Source organism: Triturus cristatus, chromosome 1_2, assembly GCF_964204655.1.
Source record: "Triturus cristatus chromosome 1_2, aTriCri1.1, whole genome shotgun sequence".
In the NCBI taxonomy this organism is placed as follows: domain Eukaryota; kingdom Metazoa; phylum Chordata; class Amphibia; order Caudata; family Salamandridae; genus Triturus; species Triturus cristatus.
In genome coordinates this window covers 237,160,144-237,181,944 of record NC_140580.1, presented here as the reverse complement: position 1 = coordinate 237,181,944, position 21,801 = coordinate 237,160,144, and the positions used below count along the sequence as shown (strand labels likewise).

At 44.7% G+C, this 21,801-nt stretch overlaps 1 protein-coding gene across 5 annotated transcripts in view; it reads left to right on the top strand.

The window, feature by feature from the left end:
* The window catches only part of MYPN (myopalladin), a 2,601,563-nt gene that overhangs the window by 305,482 nt on the left and 2,274,280 nt on the right, over nt 1–21,801 (top strand). For 3 of the 5 annotated variants that reach the window (XM_085603535.1, XM_085603537.1, XM_085603536.1), the window contains exon 2: nt 14,908–15,873. In XM_085603535.1, coding sequence (XP_085459661.1) covers nt 14,908–15,873 — 966 coding nt within the window. Of the gene's footprint in view, nt 1–623; nt 1,310–14,907; nt 15,874–21,801 lie in introns of all 5 variants that reach the window. The other 2 variants (XM_085603533.1, XM_085603534.1) reach the window with 1 other exon arrangement.

The following is a 21,801-nucleotide window of genomic DNA, read 5'->3' as shown; positions in this document are numbered from 1 at the left end:
TAAATAACTTTGTTGCCCCTCAACTGGGTGCTTCCACCTGTTTCGCTGCCCGCTGGAGCATAGGTGTAACAGCCCTGTCTTCCACATCACACCTCTGTACCTTATTAGTCATGGGACTGCATTGCCTCTCAATAACCTCCACGTATTGTAACATGCCAGTCCCCTTGACATTCTTGTTCTGCTACCTCATTAAATTATTAATGGGCCCTATACCTCTCCCATCCATCCCCTCCACACTTGTGTCATCCTCTTCCTCTGATATTATTATGGTGTGCAACTCCCTCTAGCTGTAGGCCGCCATATTTATCGCTGCAAACAGTCTTTTCCCTAATGTATGACTCATCATCTTGGCCGTTGGCAGGACACTTTCCTTCTCCTGTGGAGCATGCACTACCAGGCACTCAATCACATGAAGTGAGGTCACTCCCCGCCCACCAGCTCTCTTTAGGGTCCACACCTCAACCATGAAATACGTGCCGCACCACACTGAGAAACCTCTGCCACTGAAAGTGGCGGAGGTAAGTTCCCTGAGGTCTGAAAACTTTAGGCTATGATTGGGTAACCTTCATGTTTACCTTCCTGCAACCTCATTACAAATTTACTTTTCACTTTGCATTTCACAGGTTTTGCACGCAGCGGTGAACACTGCCGCCGCAACCCCTTCAACCAACGCCCTCTTTGGGAATCGCAAACCAACCCATGCCTGCTCAAGGATCCCCTGCATCAGGCAAATCATCCGAACCTCCTTCCTGCAATTCTTTCAAACCTACAGCAAGTTTACTGATGCCAGCCATGCTTGAAAATATTCAAATTGAACACCAAATGCTTCAGCCTAATTTTAGAACAAGCGTTTTGTAGTAGTTAGCTCTGTTGGGAACCTCACTCTGCAAGTGTTCCATGTTCGAGCGTTGCTCAGTGGCAGTTGGAGACAGACGCTGTCTGAGCTCTGCCTGAGGTGGTTCAGAAAAAAAGAGAGTGAAGAAACGTACCTTTGCCGCCGTCTCTCTTTACTACAATTTCTGAGGCGACGAGCGCTGAACCACCTACACGGACCCACCAGACTTTGACACTCAGGGGCAGTCAGCTGCCTGATGAATGCTGGCTATGTCATCGTGATCTTGATCGTCAGAGGAAATTAAATCTAGGTATTCTTCCTGCTGTTGGGTGTGGCGCCAAGCATGGGTGTTTGCACCCAGGTAGGGAAGTACGCCTCTTTCTGGCATTCATTCAAGACAGCATTGAAACACAAAGAAGTCTTGTGTTTCATCTTCCCACACGACGCCGTGAGGGTCCCCTGTGTCTGCTACAGGTACTGTGTTGTTAATGAAGCTGCGCATGTGCCACTTCGTATACTGTTGCTCAGACTGCACTAGTACTGTGCCAAAAGGTTCACTTAGTTGTGTGTAGCTGTGCCTGAGCTGTGCCAGAGCCGTTTAACTTTACTTTACTGACAGCAACTGTGCATGATTGTTTCCCGACGTGCCTGACTCCTATCGTGCCTACGAACCTTTGCCGGCGTTTTTCTGTGTTTCCTTGACGACGTGGCAGATGCCGTAGTCTGCTCTTGCGGGCCATTACATTGTGTGCGTGCTATGCTTCGGTGACACGCACACCTGTACTTTGTGATCAACAACGTGTGTTTACTAGCTTTGGTGGCACGCACACCTGTTCATTTGGATCAACAACGGGTGTTTGTCATATTTTGGTGACAAGCACACCGGCAAATTCACTGCACTTTATGCCACCGTTTTTTTCAAACGTGTGTTACGCTTCGGTTTTGAATGTATGACGTTACAACGCAAACATTTACAACGGATTCCTTTACAACGCAGTTTTTACATCGCAATATCCATTACAACACATGATTTTACATCGCATGCCATCACAATGCATTTTTAGAAACTACATTTATAACACATTCCATTACATCGCATTATACCATTACAACGCATACCATTACATTGTATTTAAGGTAAGTGTTTGATAGTGTAGGGGTAAAAATTACTATTCCCACTCCAGTGAGTGCAACAGTAGGGTAAGTGTTGGATAGTGTAAGGGTAAAAACTATGCGTTGTAATGGTATGCATTGTAATGGTATGCATTGTAGTGACATGCGTTGTAGTTACATGCGATGTAATGGCTGCATTGTAATGGCATGCGATGTAAAGGATGTTGCGTTGTAATGACTGCATTGAAAAGGTAGTGCGATGTAATGATTGCATTGTAAAGGTTGTTCCCCTTCGGTGACACGCACACCTGCTAACTTTATTTCACTTCTTGGTTCATCTCTGTGTGTTGCACTTCGGTTACATGCAAACCAATTAACTTCTTTTGCCCTATTAACCGTGATGTCCACATCATTCATTGAGTTTTCATCTTGTCTTGGATGCCTTAGTGTGTTCTTCCTTTAAGTGCAATTGATGCTGCCTTTTAGGTGCTGAGTATTGTATTTTATTTCAAAATTTGTTCTTTACAATTTTCCTACGGTGATGCCTTTTGAAACTTTGCGCCTCCTTTTGGTCGCCTTACTTTTTAGTCTGGAAACATGCAAGCAGTGGCACCACCACCCTCGTTTCTAGAAACACCTGGTGAACTACCCATCAAATGGAAATAATGGTTTGATGGGTTCAAAACGTATTTAGGTGCAATCAGTGCTATTCGTTTCAGGGCTGAAAAGAGGAAATACCTACTTCTTCATTCATTAGGGTTTGAAGGTAGGATGATTTTGAAACATTTGCCTGAACCTATGGTTGAAGGAAATGACATCTTAGATGAATATCAAGACACTGTAAAAAGACTTCAAACTAGGTTCGATGCCCAGACAGGTTTGGTCGTGTTGCGTCATAAGTTTTTTCTACAGACACAAAATGCAAATGAGGATGTAGACACCTACATTACTGCTTTGAGAAGGTTAGTTGCAGAGTGTCACTTTGAAAATTTTGCTGACTAATTGGTAAGAGACCAATTAATTTGTCATTGCAATGACAAGATGATCAAACAGAAGTTGTTGTTGATGGGCAATCTAACTTTGGAGGACACGATAAAGATGGCCAAGAGCATTGAAACTTCCCAGTTGTCAGCCAAGGAAATGGAAGCCAAGAACAGTGAATCTATTTCTGTTGTTAAAATGAAGGGTGTAAAGGAGGGTAAGGACAGCAAACCTGTTGAAAGACCTCATGCTAGTTTTATTGACAAACAGAATTAGTTTTTTTCCCAACAAAACATTTGGTTCAGTTGTGGGAACAGAGCACACATGAACGGTGGTAGCAAGGTTTGTAACCTGCAGAATTTGCAACAAATCTGGTCACTTTGCTAAGGTGTGTCAGTCTGCCAAGGGGAAATTGTTGTCTTCTGTCAAAAGTGCTACTGATGATGGTTGAGGAGGGAGATTGAACCATCAGCAAAGATCTTAGGGACATGGTTACGGTTGTGGAGAGTGAGGAAGTTAAAGTGGGTAATCCTGAATTATGTGTTGATCCGCATGTTGAGCTCATGGTGGGAGACAAGGTCTTAAAATTATTGGTAGATTCAGGTGCGTGCATCTCCATGGTTACTCAAGAGCTGGATGACAGTACGTGGCCAACAAGACCCCTCTTACCCCCTGATCGTAGAGCGGTCTCCTATGAGGGACCTGAAATCAATTTTTCTGGTTACATAGAAGATATTATGGAATTAAGAGGAAGGAGGATAGCAGGGAAGGTGTATATTGCACACAAGGGATTGAGCATCTTGGGATGGTTCCACCAAGGCTTATTTGGTATGGTACTCAGACCTGGAACCAGGGAACAAGTGTTGGTGGTGAGAGACAATTTGGATCTGGAGAGTGTAATAAACAAATTTCCACATATTTTTTCAGGTGAGTTAGGTAAGGTTAAGGATTATCAGCACAGGATCATAGTAAAGGAAGGGGCCAGGCTCATCAAGCACAAGTTGAGGAACGTTCCTTTAAGTATAAGGCAAGATTGAGAAAAAGAACTAGATTCCTTGTGCAAGAGGGGCATCATTGAACCTGTTGACTCCTCCTTGTGGCTGTCTCCATTGGTGGTTGCCCGAACAGAATGGCGAGCTGAGAGTTTGTGTTGATCTTGGCTGTTTGAATAAGGAGATCAGGGTGGATTCCTACCCATTGCCCAACATCAACAAACTGCTAGCTGGGTTGAAGGATGCTAGAGTTTTTCCTAAATTGGATTTAGCTTCTGCGTACCATCAGGTTGAATTGGCTCCTGAGTCCAGAAACCTCACTATGTTTGTTTCTCCTTTTGGTACTTACCAATACATTTGAATGCCGTTTGGCCTCGCATCTGCGGCTTCAGTTTTTCAGAGTTTGATGAACAGTATGCTCAAAGAAAGCAAAGGGTTGTCTGTTTTCCAAGATGGTGTCTTAGTCTCTGCACCTGATAGGGCAGCCCATTACGTGATTCTCCAAGCGGTTTTATCTAGGTTTCAATCTAATGGAGCAGTTTTTCAGAGAGACACATGTATTTTTCTTACTAAGGATGTTGAGTACTTGGAGCATTTGGTTCTCCATAATTTGAGTTTGGTTAATTCTATAACTCAGACCATAGCACCTATAGACTAGACTAGTCTGAAATCCTTCTTAAGGTTATGCAAATTTTATTCACGGTTTGTACAGGACTTTGCCACCAAGCTCAGGCCATTGTCCCAGATGCTCATGAGAGGTGCAGTGTTTAAATGGAATGCTGATTGTCAAGTATTTTCGATTGGGTAAAACAACAACTGATATCACCCAAGGTGTTGAAATATTATGATCCCGACCTTTAATGTACATTGACTGTTGATGCTGTTCTGAGTCAAATTAAAGGTGGGGAGGTGAGAACCATTGGTTTTGCCTCAAGGGTGTTATCAGAGACGGAAAAAAAAATCCTGCCATTGAAAAGGAGTTGCTAGCCTGTTGGTGGTCTGTAATGAAGTTTCGTAACTACGAGTGGGGAAGAAATTTCGCCTTCAAACTGATCACAAGCCTTTGGTGTTCATTTTAAGTGGGAAGAACGTTAGAGAGTTTGCACCACGCATTGCTTGTTCATTTTCCAAATTGTTGCAATTTGACTTTGAACCAGAGTACATCCCTGGCAGTAAGAATGGTTGTGCAGATTATCTCTCATGCTGGTCAGAGACTGTTGATCGAGACACTAAAGGGAGTGATGAAGACAAGGAAGAGTTTATTATGGCAGCTGTTGACCTTCCCCAATTGTGTGCGATCTCTGAGAGTGTGTGGTGCCAATCTGGGAACAATGATGCCTCCATGTTGACTGTCATGAAATATGTGGAGACGGTATGGCCCAGGGAGAGAAATCTGAGTTTTGAATTCAAGAACTATGATCAAGTCAAGAATGACTTATCCATTGAAGGGGGATTGTTAATGAGGGCGGATAACTTGATTCCCCCTGTGAGTTTGAGAAATGCCATCATTTTTTGAGCCCATGAGGGACATTTGGGGGTGACCATGACTAAGAAAAGAGTCAGGCTGTCTTTCTGGTGGCCTTCTATGGATAGGGAGATCGATGACACAGTCAGGGAGTGTGTTATTTATGCTAGCTGTGACAAAACTGTGAAACTACACACTCCACCCCTAACTCCTATTGATCTGCCTTCTGCACCATGGGCTGGGTCTTGACATAGTTGGACCATTCATTGCACTTGATGTTTCTTCAAGGTTTGCGTTGGCCATGATGGATTACTATACTAAATGGCCGGAGGTGAAATTTGTTAGAGAAGTGACGTCCAAGACTGTTGTTGAGTTTTTGAAGTATATGTTTTTGAAGGATGGGGATGTGAGGAGTCATGTAGGTACGACACAGGAGAAGCAAAAGAGGTATTTCAAATAAAGGAAAAACGTTAGTGTCTTTAAGGTGGTTGAGGAAGAGTGGATCCAAATTTGGGTCACCTACCAATATTGTGAAAGTGAATGGCAATTCGGTGAAACTTGAAAATGGCCAGTGTTGGTTGGTCACGACCAGAAGTATTGAGGGAAGTTGTGGGGGTTCATAGTGTGGATGGTGGAAGGTTGACAACTGAGAGGGAACAGATCTGTATGAGATGCAGTTCAAGGGTGAGGAATGTTCCTCTCCGCTTTAGAGACTAATGAGTTGTATTTTTTAATTATTGGAATGTTCACTGGTTCTTCCATTATTCATATTTTGGTATTACTGCTTTATTTTCTTCCCTTTAGCCTAGGTGGTTAATTTGTCATGTTTTGTTTTATTTAAAGGGGAAACCCGTGTAGTAGTTACCTCTGTTCGGAACCTCACTGTGCGAGTGTTCCATGAGCGAGCATTGCCCAGTGGCAGTTGGAGACAGACGCTGTCCAAGCTCTGCCTGAGGTGGTTCAGAAATAAAGAGAGTGAAGAAACCTACCTTTGCCTCCGCCTCTCTTTACTACACATTTGCAATGCAATAGGTCTCACATTTGCGAGAGTTTGAGCTATTGGCATTGTAAATGACAATGCCTTTTATTTATCTGTTTTGAAAACCTACAATCTGTGCGTAAACTTCTACTTCTAGTCCATGCTTACAAGAAGCAAAGCTGGCAGTAACTGCAATTCTTTTACTGCCAGCTTTGCTTCTTGTAAGCAAAGACTAGAAGTACAAAGTGTGTGTTTACTCACCTCTTGCAGGTTTTCAAAACATATAAATAAAAGTCAAAAGTTATTTACAATTATTTAACTCACAAAAAAGAGGGGTAAGAGGATCAAGTCCCACTTCGACCTCCGTCAACAACTATGAAACCACTACATAGAAGAGGGACTGTGTACAAATCGAATGCTAAAAGTTGGAAGACTATGGGAATCACACACAGGTGTTAAAACTGCCCTCACACACAGAAATCTGTGTCATGCTTGATCATAGGGCTGCTAACACACCCCCGCGCCAACCAACGCTGGAGCAATAGGGAGGGGGAAGACAATACATCACAAAAAGTGGCAAATAACGTGGGGGATCACAAGTGAAAATAGAAGCAGAAATGGTGATTTTAAAACTGGCTCCAGGGAGTCTCTATTCTAGTTTTAATATTGGGTACCCTGTCCAGAATACAAGGTGGTCACACCTGGACCTGTGGATGCTGGTTTGGAATACCTGTAATGAGTTGCCAACCCCTCCACTCTGCAAAGGATGTCGACATGTTTCAGCCGGAGAAGTCAAATTGCCCGGCTTTCATCAGGACTTCACTACAGAATGACCCCAAAGGTACTCACCCTACCACCTATATTCAGGGATGGGGGGGGGGAGAACAACCTTGTGGAGTAACTTACTCCGAACACTTTAAGGTAGAGCGCCTTGCTCTCCAAAGTGGACCCTGCAAAGAAACAAACAAAAGTATGTATGAACGAATCAGTGCTGTGCCCATTGTGCTATACATAGTACCAACTAGAGTGGTGACCCCCCTACAATAAAAATAAAAAGCACTATGATGAAGCATGACACAGATTTCTGTGTGTGAGGGCAGTTTTAACACCTGTGTGTGATTCCCCCAGTCTTCCAACTTTTAGCATTCGATCTGTACACAGTCCCTTTTCTATGTAGTGGTTTTATTGTTATTTACAATGCCAACAACAAAAACTCTCACAAATGCAAGGCCTATTGCTTTGCAAATGCTTGTTTTTTCAAGCTGCTACATATGAAAACTTGACCTTAACACATATAAGATCGCTGAGCAGTCTTTTTATTAAACTAGTACCCTAGCTGAACTCGTTGTGAGGTAACTATTACCTTCCAGGCCATTGTGAACACTATTTTTAGTCCTGAACATGTATATGAGAGCAAAATTAGTTCCCTGTGTTGTAGTTTTGCTGTGCTTCCATGGCACTAGTTAGACCAACACAGTTGAAATCGATAATTTGTTGGTGAAAAGTTCAGGCCTGGTGACATTGTTGCATTGAAAAGGAGTGAGGTGGCCAACCTAATTCCTCCTGTGTTTCTTTCGTTGACATGGGAGAGGGTGTTGCTTATCGGTTAGGGTGACTGACTTTGAAGTTGGGGAACCAGGTTCAAGTCTGGCGGGAGGCTCAAACATCCTGTGAGGCTGGGAAAATCACAATCTCCCTGTGTCTTGAAACTAATGTGTCCTTGTAGGAGAATAGGATCTGCTTCACATGTTTACCCCCATTTTCCCTGGTGTTTCACAGTTTTTCGACTTTAGTCTGGCTGGGACCCTGCTATTCAGGGCCCCAGCCTAGCTGCTTCCTCTCTAAATTGATTCCATGTACTTTAGGTACAGTTCAGATTGGATCTGAGGTGCCCTTATAAGTCCCTAGTATATTGTATAGTATATACCCAGGGCATAGGTACCCCAGAGGCCTACCAGGGGCTGAAGCATGTATTATGCCACCCCTTGAAAGCCACCCAAAATGGCACCACAGGTCTGTTACTGCAGCTTGGGTAAGGTGGTGCATGCACCCCTTACTGAGATATAGGTTCACTATATCTCACCATATACTGCACATACAAACCTATCAGTCACCCCTATGGCAGGCCTTATCAATCTTGAAGGCAGGGTGCTTGGTTATATGTAGGGCTCCCGGTTTTCCGTTTAAACGGATTTTTACATATAAATACAGACGGAAACCAAGTTTTCCTTTGTCTGTATTTATATGTAAAAACGGGAAAATACTAGCCCATTTTGCGGCGCTGCCGTGCTCCAGCAGAGAGTTGCAAAACAGGATGGTATGGTGATTGCTCACCACAGAGTAAGCATCGCCTCTGGCGTTATCAGTTTTTACAACAAAGCCTCGTTTAGAAGTGACTGGTCTTTTAAAGACCTGTGAAGTACTCGGGTGCGGCTGGCAGCACAAAAACCCGGGAAGCTGTCTCAGTCCGGACTATTGAATTAATTTAAGGGAAGAAATGCATCTTCAACAATGTTTCATGCTTAGCAATTTCTCCGTCCCGAAGGAGGGTTGCACCTTGTTGAAGAGTTTCACAGGTGTTATTTCAGTCAAGATTAACATATCACTACGGAGACAGTGAAGCATTGGATTGAACTCTCTGCAGTTACAAGTGTACATATGACATCTTAAGACTGTGGCTGATACAAGACTAGTTGAACTGTGTGTGATGTTTTTGTCATGTCATATTTTTTGTCATATATTTTGTTTTAGATGTTTTCACTTTTCGAGTAATGAAACAAGCATTCATGTTGTTTTATAATTCATGTCATTTTGTTTTTACTAATTATGTAGTTTGGATGCATCGTGAGTTTCTGGGGAGGGGGGCAAGTGGGATTCGCGAGCACGTGTTTATCAAATGTTTTGTTATAGTTGATCAGAATACGAACTGTTAGTGTGGAGAGCATCGCGCGCGTTGAAGTTTCTGACACATGGTTGGATAACCGAGGTATAGCAGCGGGGTAATGAGTCACGGGGTTGGGAGCACGTAGAGTGATTGGGCACATGTAGATGTGAATGTGGTTTAAAACAGGTGCGAATGGTTGTGATGCTGCATGATGGTCAATAACTCGAAGAAATGGAGACGAGGAAGTTATGTTGCGGGTAGCGATCTCAATGAGGTGATTCATTTTACAGAACTGATAGATGGGGTAGATGGGAGCTCGGCATACAAATTGGAGGCATACGGGGAGAGATGAGAGAGGCACGATCGTGTCAGTTTGGATTGGATTGAGAAGGTGGCAAACTCATTAAGGATTATCAGGAGAAGGGTAAGATGTGAGATTTGTATTCAGATGTCAGTGACTTGGAGAGAGAAGAGGGGGGAACAAGTGGTGGGATGGGTTTGATTCACAAGGATAGCTAGAAAGCAGAACGGCATTGGGTAGTGCATTGTGGGAGTTGTGGTTTCCATCAAAGGACTGGAGTGTGGGGTATAGTAGAGGGGTGAAAGAGTCATTGGTACAATAAGAAGATGGACAAGATGAGAGTTTGGGAGGGAGATTGAAGTTATATAGAGAGATATGGGAGAGGTATGAGCGGCAGAATGGGTTTGATGCACAAGGATATATGGTGATTTTTGTTTTTTTAGTTTTTTTAGAATAATAAGGAAACAGTAAAGTGCAAGCCACCCTCACTGTGCACTCTGTGTCAGTTAGGGTATGGAAAATCCCGATATTTTTCCCAATTCAAAAATGATAACATGAAATTTAGAAAGCAGTGTTGGGCACAGAAACGCATGCTTTTTCAGGCAGCATATTACTCTTATCTAGTGCTTAATTTGAATTGAGTTGCTTCCAGGTGTTTATAGCGGGGCACAATTGGGTTGAAGTTGAAGGCAGAGTGAGTTTCTCTCAGTGGGGCAGTATGGTGTACAGTGTGGGAGAGGAGGTGGCACTCTGTGCCGATGACAGAAACTGCAAGGCTCTGAGACAAATTGCTTTTGATATCACTTTTAGGCGTATTTGGGACATTCTGCGAATGGCAAAGTTTTCAGAATAATGTATTGTGTTGACCAATAACAAACAAGTGCATGTGTGCAGTGTCAATTTAAATAGATGTGGAAAAATACTAGCTGCAGCATCGTCTTTTACTTGTGGGAAAAATAAATATGGATAAATACAGATAAAATGCCCCAAAAATAAATATGGATAAATACGGACGGAAATGGCAAAAAAATAAATACCATAAAACCGGGAGCCCTAGTTATATGTGATATGTGAGGGGGTACCCCGGCATGAGCTGAGCCCCTCTGCAGTCTTCAGAATCTCTTCTCCGGGGTTGTCAGTAGTGCAGCCTGACCATATACTCTTAAGTGCATTATAACCAAACGGTAAATGCTAACTTTGGACTGGCTGCACTGAAACATGTCGTGTTTGGTGTCAAACACCTTGGAATCAAACCCCTAGACCCGTAACTGGTGTGGGAGTATGATCCCACCCTTCTAGAGGGAGAGACATGACAGCACTGGTATACCCAGTAGAAACTTAATAGAGCCCTGGCATCACAAAATGGATGCTGCAGCCACAGACACAAGTCTGGCCTCCTACTACTGACCGAAACTCCGGCAGGGGAGGCCTGGACAATTGGTTTCCTGTCACAGGGAGGTGTAACCACCTCCCAGACAGGATTATGTGTATTGGGGCTGTGAGAAGTTGGCCTGATATATGCTGTCCACTAGTTATAGTGGGCACCCTGTATCAGTCCAAACAACCCCTTATGGTGATAGGTTAAAGACAACCTTTATTGAAAGCTATCCTAGTGGTAGCTAAGGAGAGCAGCATTCAAGCTAAGTCTTGAAGGAATGTAAAGCAGCTTGTTTTACCAGTCTCTAATCTCTTGAGTGACCAAATGAAAGGACAACCACACCAGGCATATATTTAAAATATATTTATTTAAGATAAAACACACCCCTCTAGTCTCTTTAAGACTGGAGTTTGAAGTACTTAAGTTACAAGTTAGCAATCAACAGTAATAGCACAAATACACGTTTGGGCCCTAGGGGCGTACCAAACCATATACCAATAAAGTGGTATAAGAACCACGACTGAACTAGACACAAGGCCTAGAGCCTGTAGAATCGCTGGGACCCCAAGGAACCACCCAAGGTAGTGACACAAGGGACCCACGGGGCCGTGTGCACTGTGTGAACACAGCCGCGGGTTTCCGTTAGCTTCTATGGGCAATGTCGCGGTTGGAAATTTAAAGATTAGTGACACTTAGAAATGAGTCAGGACCAAACACTTTTGGACTTAGGAAGTTCTAGGGCTAGCACCCACGGGAGCACTGAAGTACTTGTGTTACCTCACCCAGGGAAGCCGGGTGCATAGGTGTCTTTTGGTGTCGGGTCGCATCGATTTCAATGGAAGCTGGCGAAGAAGCGCTGCTGCCATGAAGATGCGAAGTGTCCGAAGAGATCCAAGCCTGGATCGAAGATGAAAAGAAACTGAAAGCAGAGGGGACAGAGTCTGGGTCACTAGCCAGTGGCCAGGAAGGCGATGGACAGATGCCCACCGAAGTCGGTGATTTCAGGTGAAAGAAGTGAAGCTTGACTCTTCAGCCACGGGGACCAGGAGGCGTTGAGGACAACCTTGAGCTGGATTTGAGCTGTCCCACAAAGGATGTCGAGTGTTGCAGCGTCGGTGCCCGGATTGGACACAACAAGCCTTGGCAACAGCAACCCACGCAGAAACGAGAAAGATGCTACGGTGCAGACCAGCAAGGTCTGTGGGACTCACCACTTGGTAGGGAGTCAGGGAACGTCTGGAGCAACCAGGGAAGCCCAAGGAAATTCAAAGTTACCCCCTCAGGGACCCACCAGTCAACGGACCAGGGATCGCGAAGGGACCTCGAGACAAAACACAAAATGGCAGCCCACGGGTCACTCGGAATGACCAGGCTGACCATCTTTGGTGGATTCAGTGCGATTCTACAGGCTCTAGGCCTTGTGTCTAGTTAAGACGTGGTTCTTATACCACTATTTTAGTATATGGTTTGGCTCGCCCCTAGGGCCTGACATGCATTTGTGCTATTTTACTGTGATTACTGAAGTGTAACTTATGTGTTTTGACCTCTAGTATCATAAAGAGACTAGGATAGCTTTCAATAAAGGTTGTCTTTAACCTATAACCAATAAGGGGTTGTTTGGACTGATACAACGTGCCCACTATAACTAGTGGACAGCATATATCAGGCCAACTTCTCACACTTCTGTAATGCAACTGGTGTTCATATAAAGCACTCTTATACCTTTGGGTTGAGTTTGCGCTATACATAACTGCAAAAAAAAGATGAAAAACACAGTCCACCACGCTGCATCAGCTCAGTGTTTGACATTTTTCATAAATGTGTTATATGAGCGAGAAGAGCTGGCATTTTTTAAGCCACGTCCCTGGCAGGATGCCTTCTATTTATGAAGAAATGAAAGGCTATGGAAGTAATGTGAAGTAATGTGACAACTCCCCCAGTGTGGCAACGGATCATCGCTTAATAATCAGCTTAATCCTCTAGCCTACTCATTATCATCTGGGCAGAATTAATTACTGAACCAGTCACAATGGATTGCTATCAGATGTGATCCTTCCTTCGAAGCATTCAAATAACTGTACATTTCCACTCCCTACTCTCCACAAATGCAGGCTGACAGCACAGAGTGCCTTCTGTTGCTCAGAGAGGCCTGTTGGAGAAGGGAGGACACGCTTGCAGTGGTGTAAGAGAGCCCCAGCATTTAATACCCACAACAGTGCGAGAAGTGTTAAGGGCAGGAATGACAACAACCTGATCCAAATGGGGTGGGCTCAAGGAGCCGGGCGCGGTTACTTACAGGAAGATTCAGTTCCGAAACATGGCTGTCCCCCAGATGCGGTTATTCAGAGGAGGGTGAGTGTGGAGAAATGAGGCTGCTACACAGCAGGGGTTCAGGAGCCAGACGAGGTAGCCCTAGCCATACAGCTGCCAGTCACTGCTCTGAAAAGACGTCCGCTCAGCTGGCTGTCCCCCTGCCACCGAAGTGAAGGTCTTATCTGGGGTGAAAAAAGAACAAACCTTGAGCTGCTGTTCTTAAATGCGACAGGCAAGGAAAGATGGGTGCTGCCTTGCCTGTGAGGCAGAAATAGGTAGCCGAAACCAGATACTGCAGTGGGCAGCAGACCCTGCCCACGATATGACATGAGGGTGGCTTATGCACACACTGGATTGTCTTGTGAGCTGCCGGCCTCTTGATAAATAAAAAAAGAAGTTTGCTTTTGAAGCTACAGATGAGGTGATGCTTACAGAGCTGCTGACCTTGTGCCTAGGGAACCGGCTTCGAGTCTCTGCGTGGTCACTACAAAAACATGCCAATTGAAATAAATACAATTAAACTTGTAACAAATAAAATGGAAAAAGTGGTGAAACTGAAACAAATGTTGCGGAGAATCATACTGGAGCAATTCACAGCAAACAAGCCAGGCCACAAGTAAACATAACAGGGGAGGGGGAAATGCACGAACAGACACCCTTGGAATGTATTCTGATGAGCCATTGCTGAAGCTGGTGTCCTGTAAGAGCTGTGTACATTATGTAAGTAAAATGTTCAGCGAACTGCTAATGAAAGCTCCTGAGTAAGGACACTGTAAGAGGGCCAGTCCTCCTGGGAGTAAAGGGAGGTACTAAGGATGGACTAATAAGTCTATTAACAAATCAGAAGCTAACATTTACAAAGGACAATGACACAATCCAATGAAAAATATGGGTGGAGAGTGGTTGGAGCTTCAAGTCTATACCTGAATACAGCATGTCTCACAGAGACATCGCAAGCGCTGCCTAGGCGAGACCTAAAAAACCTGACACTACCTGCCCCCTTGGAGTGACGGCGGCAAAGAGACCGTCACACACCCTATACTCCTACCTAACTGTGCTTCACTCCTCCCCTTGTCACTAGGCCAATTGTGGCATTGTGTCACTGGAGCGCGCCACTTGTCCAAAATGCCTGGGGGAGGACTGGGCATGCCCAACTCCCACCCGCGTCACCATTTAGACTATGTGCAGGGGGGAAGCAGCTAGTTCATGCATTCCAAGGCAAGGAGACAGGTGTAGCAGCTCCATGCCTCCATGCTCCATTTATTTTTATTTCTTCCTGAAATAAAATGGATTTGTTGTTAGGCATATCTTTCCAGGCCGTAGCCCTTAGGTTGTAGAAAGCACCTCCCCTTTAGCTCCGAGCCATCATGAGGTGCTTCATTCTCGAAAAGACTTGAAAACCTGGCGTTTTCCTGCTATAGCTCAATAACTCCCTCTCAGACTTTACTGTGGCATATGTTGCTCTCTACAAACTGAGTTTAAAGTAACATAACATTATGTAACATAATGGATAGTAATGATTTAGAGGTGCTGTACATGATATGGCAAATTGCAGTGCCGTGCTGTTGTGCTAATCTACAATATTCACGAATATTTAGACGTACATAACACATCTTTGACATTTTACCATGTAATATTAATGTGTTTTTCATTATTCTTATTGCAGAATGCAAGACCAAAGCGTGGAAGCCTCTAATTCGATTTCTCAACGTCTAAGAGAGACTTATTTAGAAGAAAGAGGGATGCATAAAGCAGAGAACGCAAGTCAAGAATCTGATTCAATGCATCATCCAAGTTCTGTAAATTCGCCTGAAGCGGTAAAAAGGCCAGATGATATTTCTGATCTCTCTGCCTTTTTAACCCAAGAAGAATTAGACAAAAGTGTGAGTTTAGCAATACAAGAAATTCATCAAACTCCATATGATATCAAACAGTTAGAGCCTCAGAAATCTACAATTTACTCAGCAGATGTAATGAACAAAACTCTAAAAATTGCTTCAAATGAAAAAAACCTTCAATTAGTTCCTCCATCAACTGACAGTGAAAAAGATAATCACCCTGATAATCCGAAATGTTTCCAAGACAGTGTTGTAACAGTTCCCGAAGTAGCTATTGAAAGCTCACAGGAACCATACCAAGAACATGGTCGCAGTGAACATGGAGTTAGAAAGGAATCAAAAAAGGAGTTAAAAAATAAAGCAGCAGATTTTATTGAAGAACTTTCTGCACTTTTCAAAACCCACAATTCGAAAAAGATCAGGCCAAAAATATGCAAAAAACATGGAAGCAAACATAAAACAAAAGGTGGAATAGCGCAAGAATGGAGTACGGACTACACAAATATGTCAGAAACTAGAGAAAGGCATCATACTTCAATACCTATTAATGTAGAAGAAATAGTAGATGCTCCGTCAGTGTTACTTATAAATAAGGAAGACAAAGATCTCGAAAATGAAACTGAATTAAAAACTACGGAGGCATCATCTGAGAATTCACAAACACCTTTATATTTTGAGGCGTCTATGAGTCAGCCACCTAGTTTCATTCAAAAACTTAAGAGCAGAGAGATTCTAGAAGGATCTAAGGTGCAGCTGGATTGTACAGTAATGGGATTTCCAGCACCGAATGTGCGGTAAGCAAATTAAACTTTTTACATTTCTGAAAACATCTTACTTGGTATGTTTTAAGGTTATATTATTTTACATAAGCGATTTATCATTCAAATGATGGAAAGTCAGGTACGTTTGGCTTACATAATGTTTTTAAACTATTGTATATGTTTTCCTTTTAAAAAGAAGGCCCTTCTTAGCTTTCTATTTAGCTTGTTTTTCAAATATAAAACAAGCCTCGGCAAAGCCATTCGGTCTTTCTTTTTCTTTTCTAATGAAACATCACCATTCACATTTGCGTGCCTTCAGAGTTTTCAAAAGCTGCAAGTGTCCCTTTCCCAGTGCAGGGTGCGTGCCTTAAACTGTTAAATAGAGTTTACGCGAGTCATTCACAAGTGTTTTCTGAAAGAGGCTGCAACACCTTAGACTTCCACCAGAGGCTCCTAAATCAAAGACAAGTACTTGATGTAAGAGGGTGAAGCACCGTGAGTTTTGACTAGTTACCAGATGACACACAACGACTTGAGTGACTGCATTGTGTTGGAATAGGTAGGGCTTCATAAGAGATTATCCTGATAAAAGCAAATAAAAGTCTGCGTAGCAATAACAGATACCATATTTGTCTGCCCACTATGCTTTTATTTACTAGTGAACAAAACATATGTTGACGAACAGTGTGTCCAATGCTGCCTCCTTTGTTAAATGGCTTTTATTAAACGTAATTTTTTTGGGAGTCCCAAATCATAAACAAAACTGAGCTGGAAAACAGATGGTTCATTAGCCACAGCATGGACAGGCATCATCAGTTTGTTTGTAACACTACTCCATGGTGATGGCTGTGTCCACCACGCTGCAACCTGAGGTCACCTGTGCCAATTAGATGTGGTGGAGCATTCTTCACTTTGAAGAAAGCTGAGGCCATCAAGCCAACTACGAAGTAGATTTTGACTTGGTGCCTTTGTGAACATTGACACCCTGTAGGCTCCGCAGTTGTTTAATGGGTGCTGCCAACAACCAGCTCCATGGCCTTCTTGCCAGCACACTATGCACAGATAGTCACCTACATCCAACAGCATTTAGCCAGGTGATATGTTGCATGTGGCTAATATCACACCCATGCCTCTCTGTGGCAACCAGAAGGCAGCTGAGAGCTATTAACCCCACTGTGGTCTGCAAACAGGCACAGCGGTACATTATTCCACAGTCTCCTGCCAGCACTGTACTTCCCTTTTGGGGAGAAGTGGACAGGGAAGGGGTGCAAAGACAGCTTAAAAAGAGACACATTCAAATCCCTTCTCAGCTCCTCATAGCTACCACATAAAACTCGCTGCCTGTGTGCCACACAGCATCTTTTTACACGCAGCACTCTGTTGCTAGACAGGCTATTTAGGTCCATTATTTTTAGGTCAAGCCTGGGCAGCACTTGCGCGGGTGCGAGGCGTGCAGTATTGGAGTATGGCTTTGAAGCCCCGCCCACTCTCCACCCATATTTTAATTGGCTTGTGTCATTGTCCTTCTTAAATGCTGGCTTCCGAGTTGTTATTAGGCTTGTTAGTCCTTCCTTCGTACCACCTTGTCTGCATGTGTTACATCCCATAACGACTGGACCTTTTACTTGTCTTGTTTCACGGTCTGCTTTATCTTGGCTGTGACATACTACATTATGTATACCGCACAAAGAAACACCTTGTACACTGTATCACAATCTTTTGAAATTCTCTACGAAGCCCAACGGGGAGCCACCTCTACGTGAATGGGTGAGGCTTGCTCGTTTTGCATTTATCGTTGTGTACACATCGTGACTCTAAATACTTGAGACTATATACACTTGGATATTCTAAAGGTATGCAATTAGTCTCAGTCGGTGAAGACATTAAAGATACACTGGACACTCACCACAATAAGTGCCGTACAGACCGTGACTGACATTGGTGACTCAAAGATGGTGGCCGAGGTTAGCAGTCTAGCTTTTACAGACAGCAGAGATACAAAAAGATGTTGACTTCCGGTTATATCCAGCTAATCAGTTCCAAACCAGCAGAGGACGCAAATGGAGTTTTTATACATCATGTCCGATTGTTGCAGTAAGTGTGGATGTATTATTGATGGTATTTAACATGACAATATGGCGTGGAACTGGTAATCAACGATACCCCGTTATATATTTTCAGATTTATTTAACAGACGCCGTCGGGGTGCCTCTTAGCAAGGACTTGGAATTGAGGGTAATTTATTTTTATTTTTATTTATTTTAAAAGTTTTATATAGTGCTAGCTTGACCCGTGGGTATCAGAGCGCTTTACATACACACAGGAGAGAAAAGAAATGCATTACATAGCAGGTCCTAAGGAAGCAGAGAAGATATCAGTAAAACTGTAGGAGAGTGGAATCTGACTAATGGTTGCCCCCAACTTTTTGCCTGGTATTTAAGTGGTTTTTGACTAGTCTGGCTGGGATCCTGCTATCCAGGACCCCAGCCTATCTGCTTTCTCCCTAAAACTGTTGTGAGTACTCTAGGTACAAACATAATTGGATGCTGGGCATGCCCTACCAGTCCCTTGTAGATGGTACCCTAGGTACCCAGGGCATGGGTCCCCCAGTAGGCCTACCAGGGCTGCAGCACTTATTGTGCCACCCTGGGACAGCCACCCAAACTGACACCACCAGGCCACTACTGTAGTCTGGGTAAGGTGGTGCTAGCACCCCTTACAGGGATGTAGGTACCCTATGTCCCATACCATTACAACACATATACTCTCATAGGTCACCCCTATGGCAGGCCCTGGTAATCCTACAGGGCTGGGTGCTGAGGTATGTGTGAGGGGGGACCCCTACGTGAGTAGGACCTCTCTGCAACCTTCGTAAAATCGTTACTGGGTTGTTTGTAGTGTAGCCATACCATATACTCTTAACCGCATTATAAGTTATTGCGTCATCGCTGTAACTTGGGAATGGCTACACAGAACCATATCGTGTTTGGTGTCAAACATGAAGGAATCATACCCCCAGTCCAGCCATGGGCATGGGGGCACGATTCTCCCTTGCTAGGAGGGTGATATGGGAAAAGCGGTAGAATTTAGACACCAATTTAAAAGTGCACATGTACCACAAAATGGCTACTGTCCGCCACCTACACGACTCTGGCTGGCTGTTGCTGGGGAAAACCCCAGCCTCGCCATCTGGACAATAGGGCTCCTGTGGCAGGGAGGTGCCAGCACCTCCCCAGACAGGATATGTGGATTGGAACAGGGTGGGTGCACCAAATGTCCTTTCAGAGTTGCACGTAGGCAGCTGCAGAGCCCCAATTCTGCATACACCGCCTGGAACCGGTTCAGGGGCATCCTGCCCCTCGCCCAGGTGGGAAACACACAAAGGGGAGTGGGTGTAGCCACCCTTTCCCGCCTCTACTCTGATTGGTAGGCTCTATTTTGGACCATCCCCTAATCTTGGGGATATATGGGAATAACTTTGCCCTAGAGCCTTAGATTCGTACAGGACTTCACAGAACTGACCTTCGACGAGCTGCTGCCCAGCTGACTGAAGAAATCTCCTTGGGATAAAGGAGTTATCCCCCTGCTTGGCAGGCACCTAAAAGACTGCAAGATACCCGGTTGGAACTTCGCTGCTCTCACGAACTTCGACGCCTTCCATCAACCTTGAGGTGGGTCTCCAGTGCATCCCAGAGTCCTGTGAGCGTGCCCAGCAAGTCTGAGCACCGTGGACCACGTGGGTGCCGAGATCCCTGCATACCCCGAGACCCCGGCCACCTCTTGCATAGCACACGACCCCGACCAGTGGGGAAGTTGTGCTTTGGCCCATTTCTGAGCCAACCTTCAAGCAGCATCCGTGCCAAAGCTCAGCCCCCTAGTCCACTTCGGTGGCCCGTGGGAGCCCTTTTACGCACTCCATTTTGCTGCCCTCCGCGGTCCCTTGTCTCTCAACTTGTGGGCCCTGACGGAGGAAAACCTATCTTTCCAAGAGTTCCCCTGGTTGCTCCAGGACTGCTCTACGCTCCCTGCAAAGGAGAGCACCCTCAGACCTCGTGGGTCTGCACCAGCAGCTGCTTTGTTCATCTCACATGGGTTGCGGTTGCCAATGCTTAGTGGATCCAATCGGGACACTAACACCGCAGCGACCCTCAGCCAACGTGGGACAGTCGCCCTCCAGAAGCTGGCCTTCCTTGAAGCCTCCCGGAGCCCGTGACTGCAGAGCCCAGCTGTACCTTCCACACCTGAAGCACCCGACATCCACGAGCTCCTACCTGTGAGCTCCCTGGTCACTGTGCTGTGACCCAGACTCTGTCCCCTTTGCTTTCAGGTTCACCTTTATCTTCTCTTCAACTTTAACCTTCACGACTTCAACGACGCTTTCAGCTAGCAGCAGTTTGGACTACTTTTCCATAGAAAATCAGCCCGCAACCCGACACCAGAATCGACCTATACACCCGGCTTCCCTGGGGCAGGTAACAGTGGTACTTCGGTACTCCCGTGGTGGTGGGCTCTCCAAAGCCTTAAGTCTCAAGCCTTAACTTTGTACTGTTGTTAGAAGTGTCCATAAACCTTAATTATTCAACCGCGACATTCTCCATAGGCTAACATTGCGATCCCGACAGCAACTTCTCGCACTGCACACGCCTCCCGTGGGTCCCCTTCCTCTTAACTGTGGGTGGATTCTTAAGGGGCCAGCGATCCTGAATGCCCTAGGCATTGCCTGTAGAATTGTCGTGGTTCTTATACCACTATTTTAGTATATGGTTTGGTCCCCCCCTGGGGCCCATTGATTTCTGTGCTATTTATTGTGTTTATAAATGCTTGTTTGAAGTGCAACTTTGCCACTAGCCACATAAAGTGACTGTGGGATTCTGTCTAGAATAAATACATATATTTTATATATATACCTGTGTGGGCTACTCTTTCAGTTGGATATTCAAGAGGTTATTATGGTAAAACAATAAGCTTAACACTCCTTCAAGACTTAGCCTGAAGGCTGCTCTCGACAGCTACCACTAGGATAGCTTTCTTTAAAGGTTGTTAAACCTATCATCAATAAGAGTCGAATTGGACTGGTGCAAGGTGTCCCTATAACTAGGAACAGCATATGCCAGGCCAACTTCTCACATTGGTGTGCAGCGGTTGGATTCAAGCTTGCCATTGTTTTACCAGATAACAAATTGAATTTCTAAAGTGAAAGCCACAAGGTACCAAAGGTACATATAAATTCAAGCTAGAATACAATAAGTTCTACTGAACTTAGAGTTGTGTGTAGAGGGTTTAGCACACCTTGACTACAACTCAAGAGAGGGTTCAGTAGGCCACACTTAGTGTAGGTAGATACACCACTATCACTACACTAAACATGTCTTCAGGAGCAGGTGCCACTAAGGCTCCAGAAGGACCCCAAAGGGTCCCAGTTGATAAGTATGATCATTTCTCCTTTGCAGAGGTCAGGGAGATGTGCACCCTTAGAAAACTGAAGACAAACAAAGGTGCCAACACCCAACGTCTCAGGGAAATCCTGCTCATAGCAGACTTTATGGAATCCATAGGGTCCAGAGGGACAGACAGAGTGGGTGGGCATCCATCAGAAGAGGACACTCCCAGAGTGGACTCTGATGAAGACCAGGAAGAGGATGAAAGTCCTGACCTGATAGAAACAAACCACTCACAACATGGAGGTGATGGCCCAAGAGGCACTCCCTCCATTCCTAGTGGGAGAGTGGTGGGTCCAAGGAGGCACAGATCCCCCTCAGTGGGATCCAACCCTTCTCAGAGATCCAAAGGGTCCTCTGCCTCTTCTCAGAGAAGAGAATCCTCCCATGAGAGGAAATGCAGACTGATCAAATTTGAGCAGGCTAAGCTTCAGCTTAAAAGAGAACAGTTAGCATTGGACAGGGAAGCCCTGGAGCTTCAGAAAGCTTCAAAGAAGTGGGGTCTAGAGATCCCTGGTGGCAG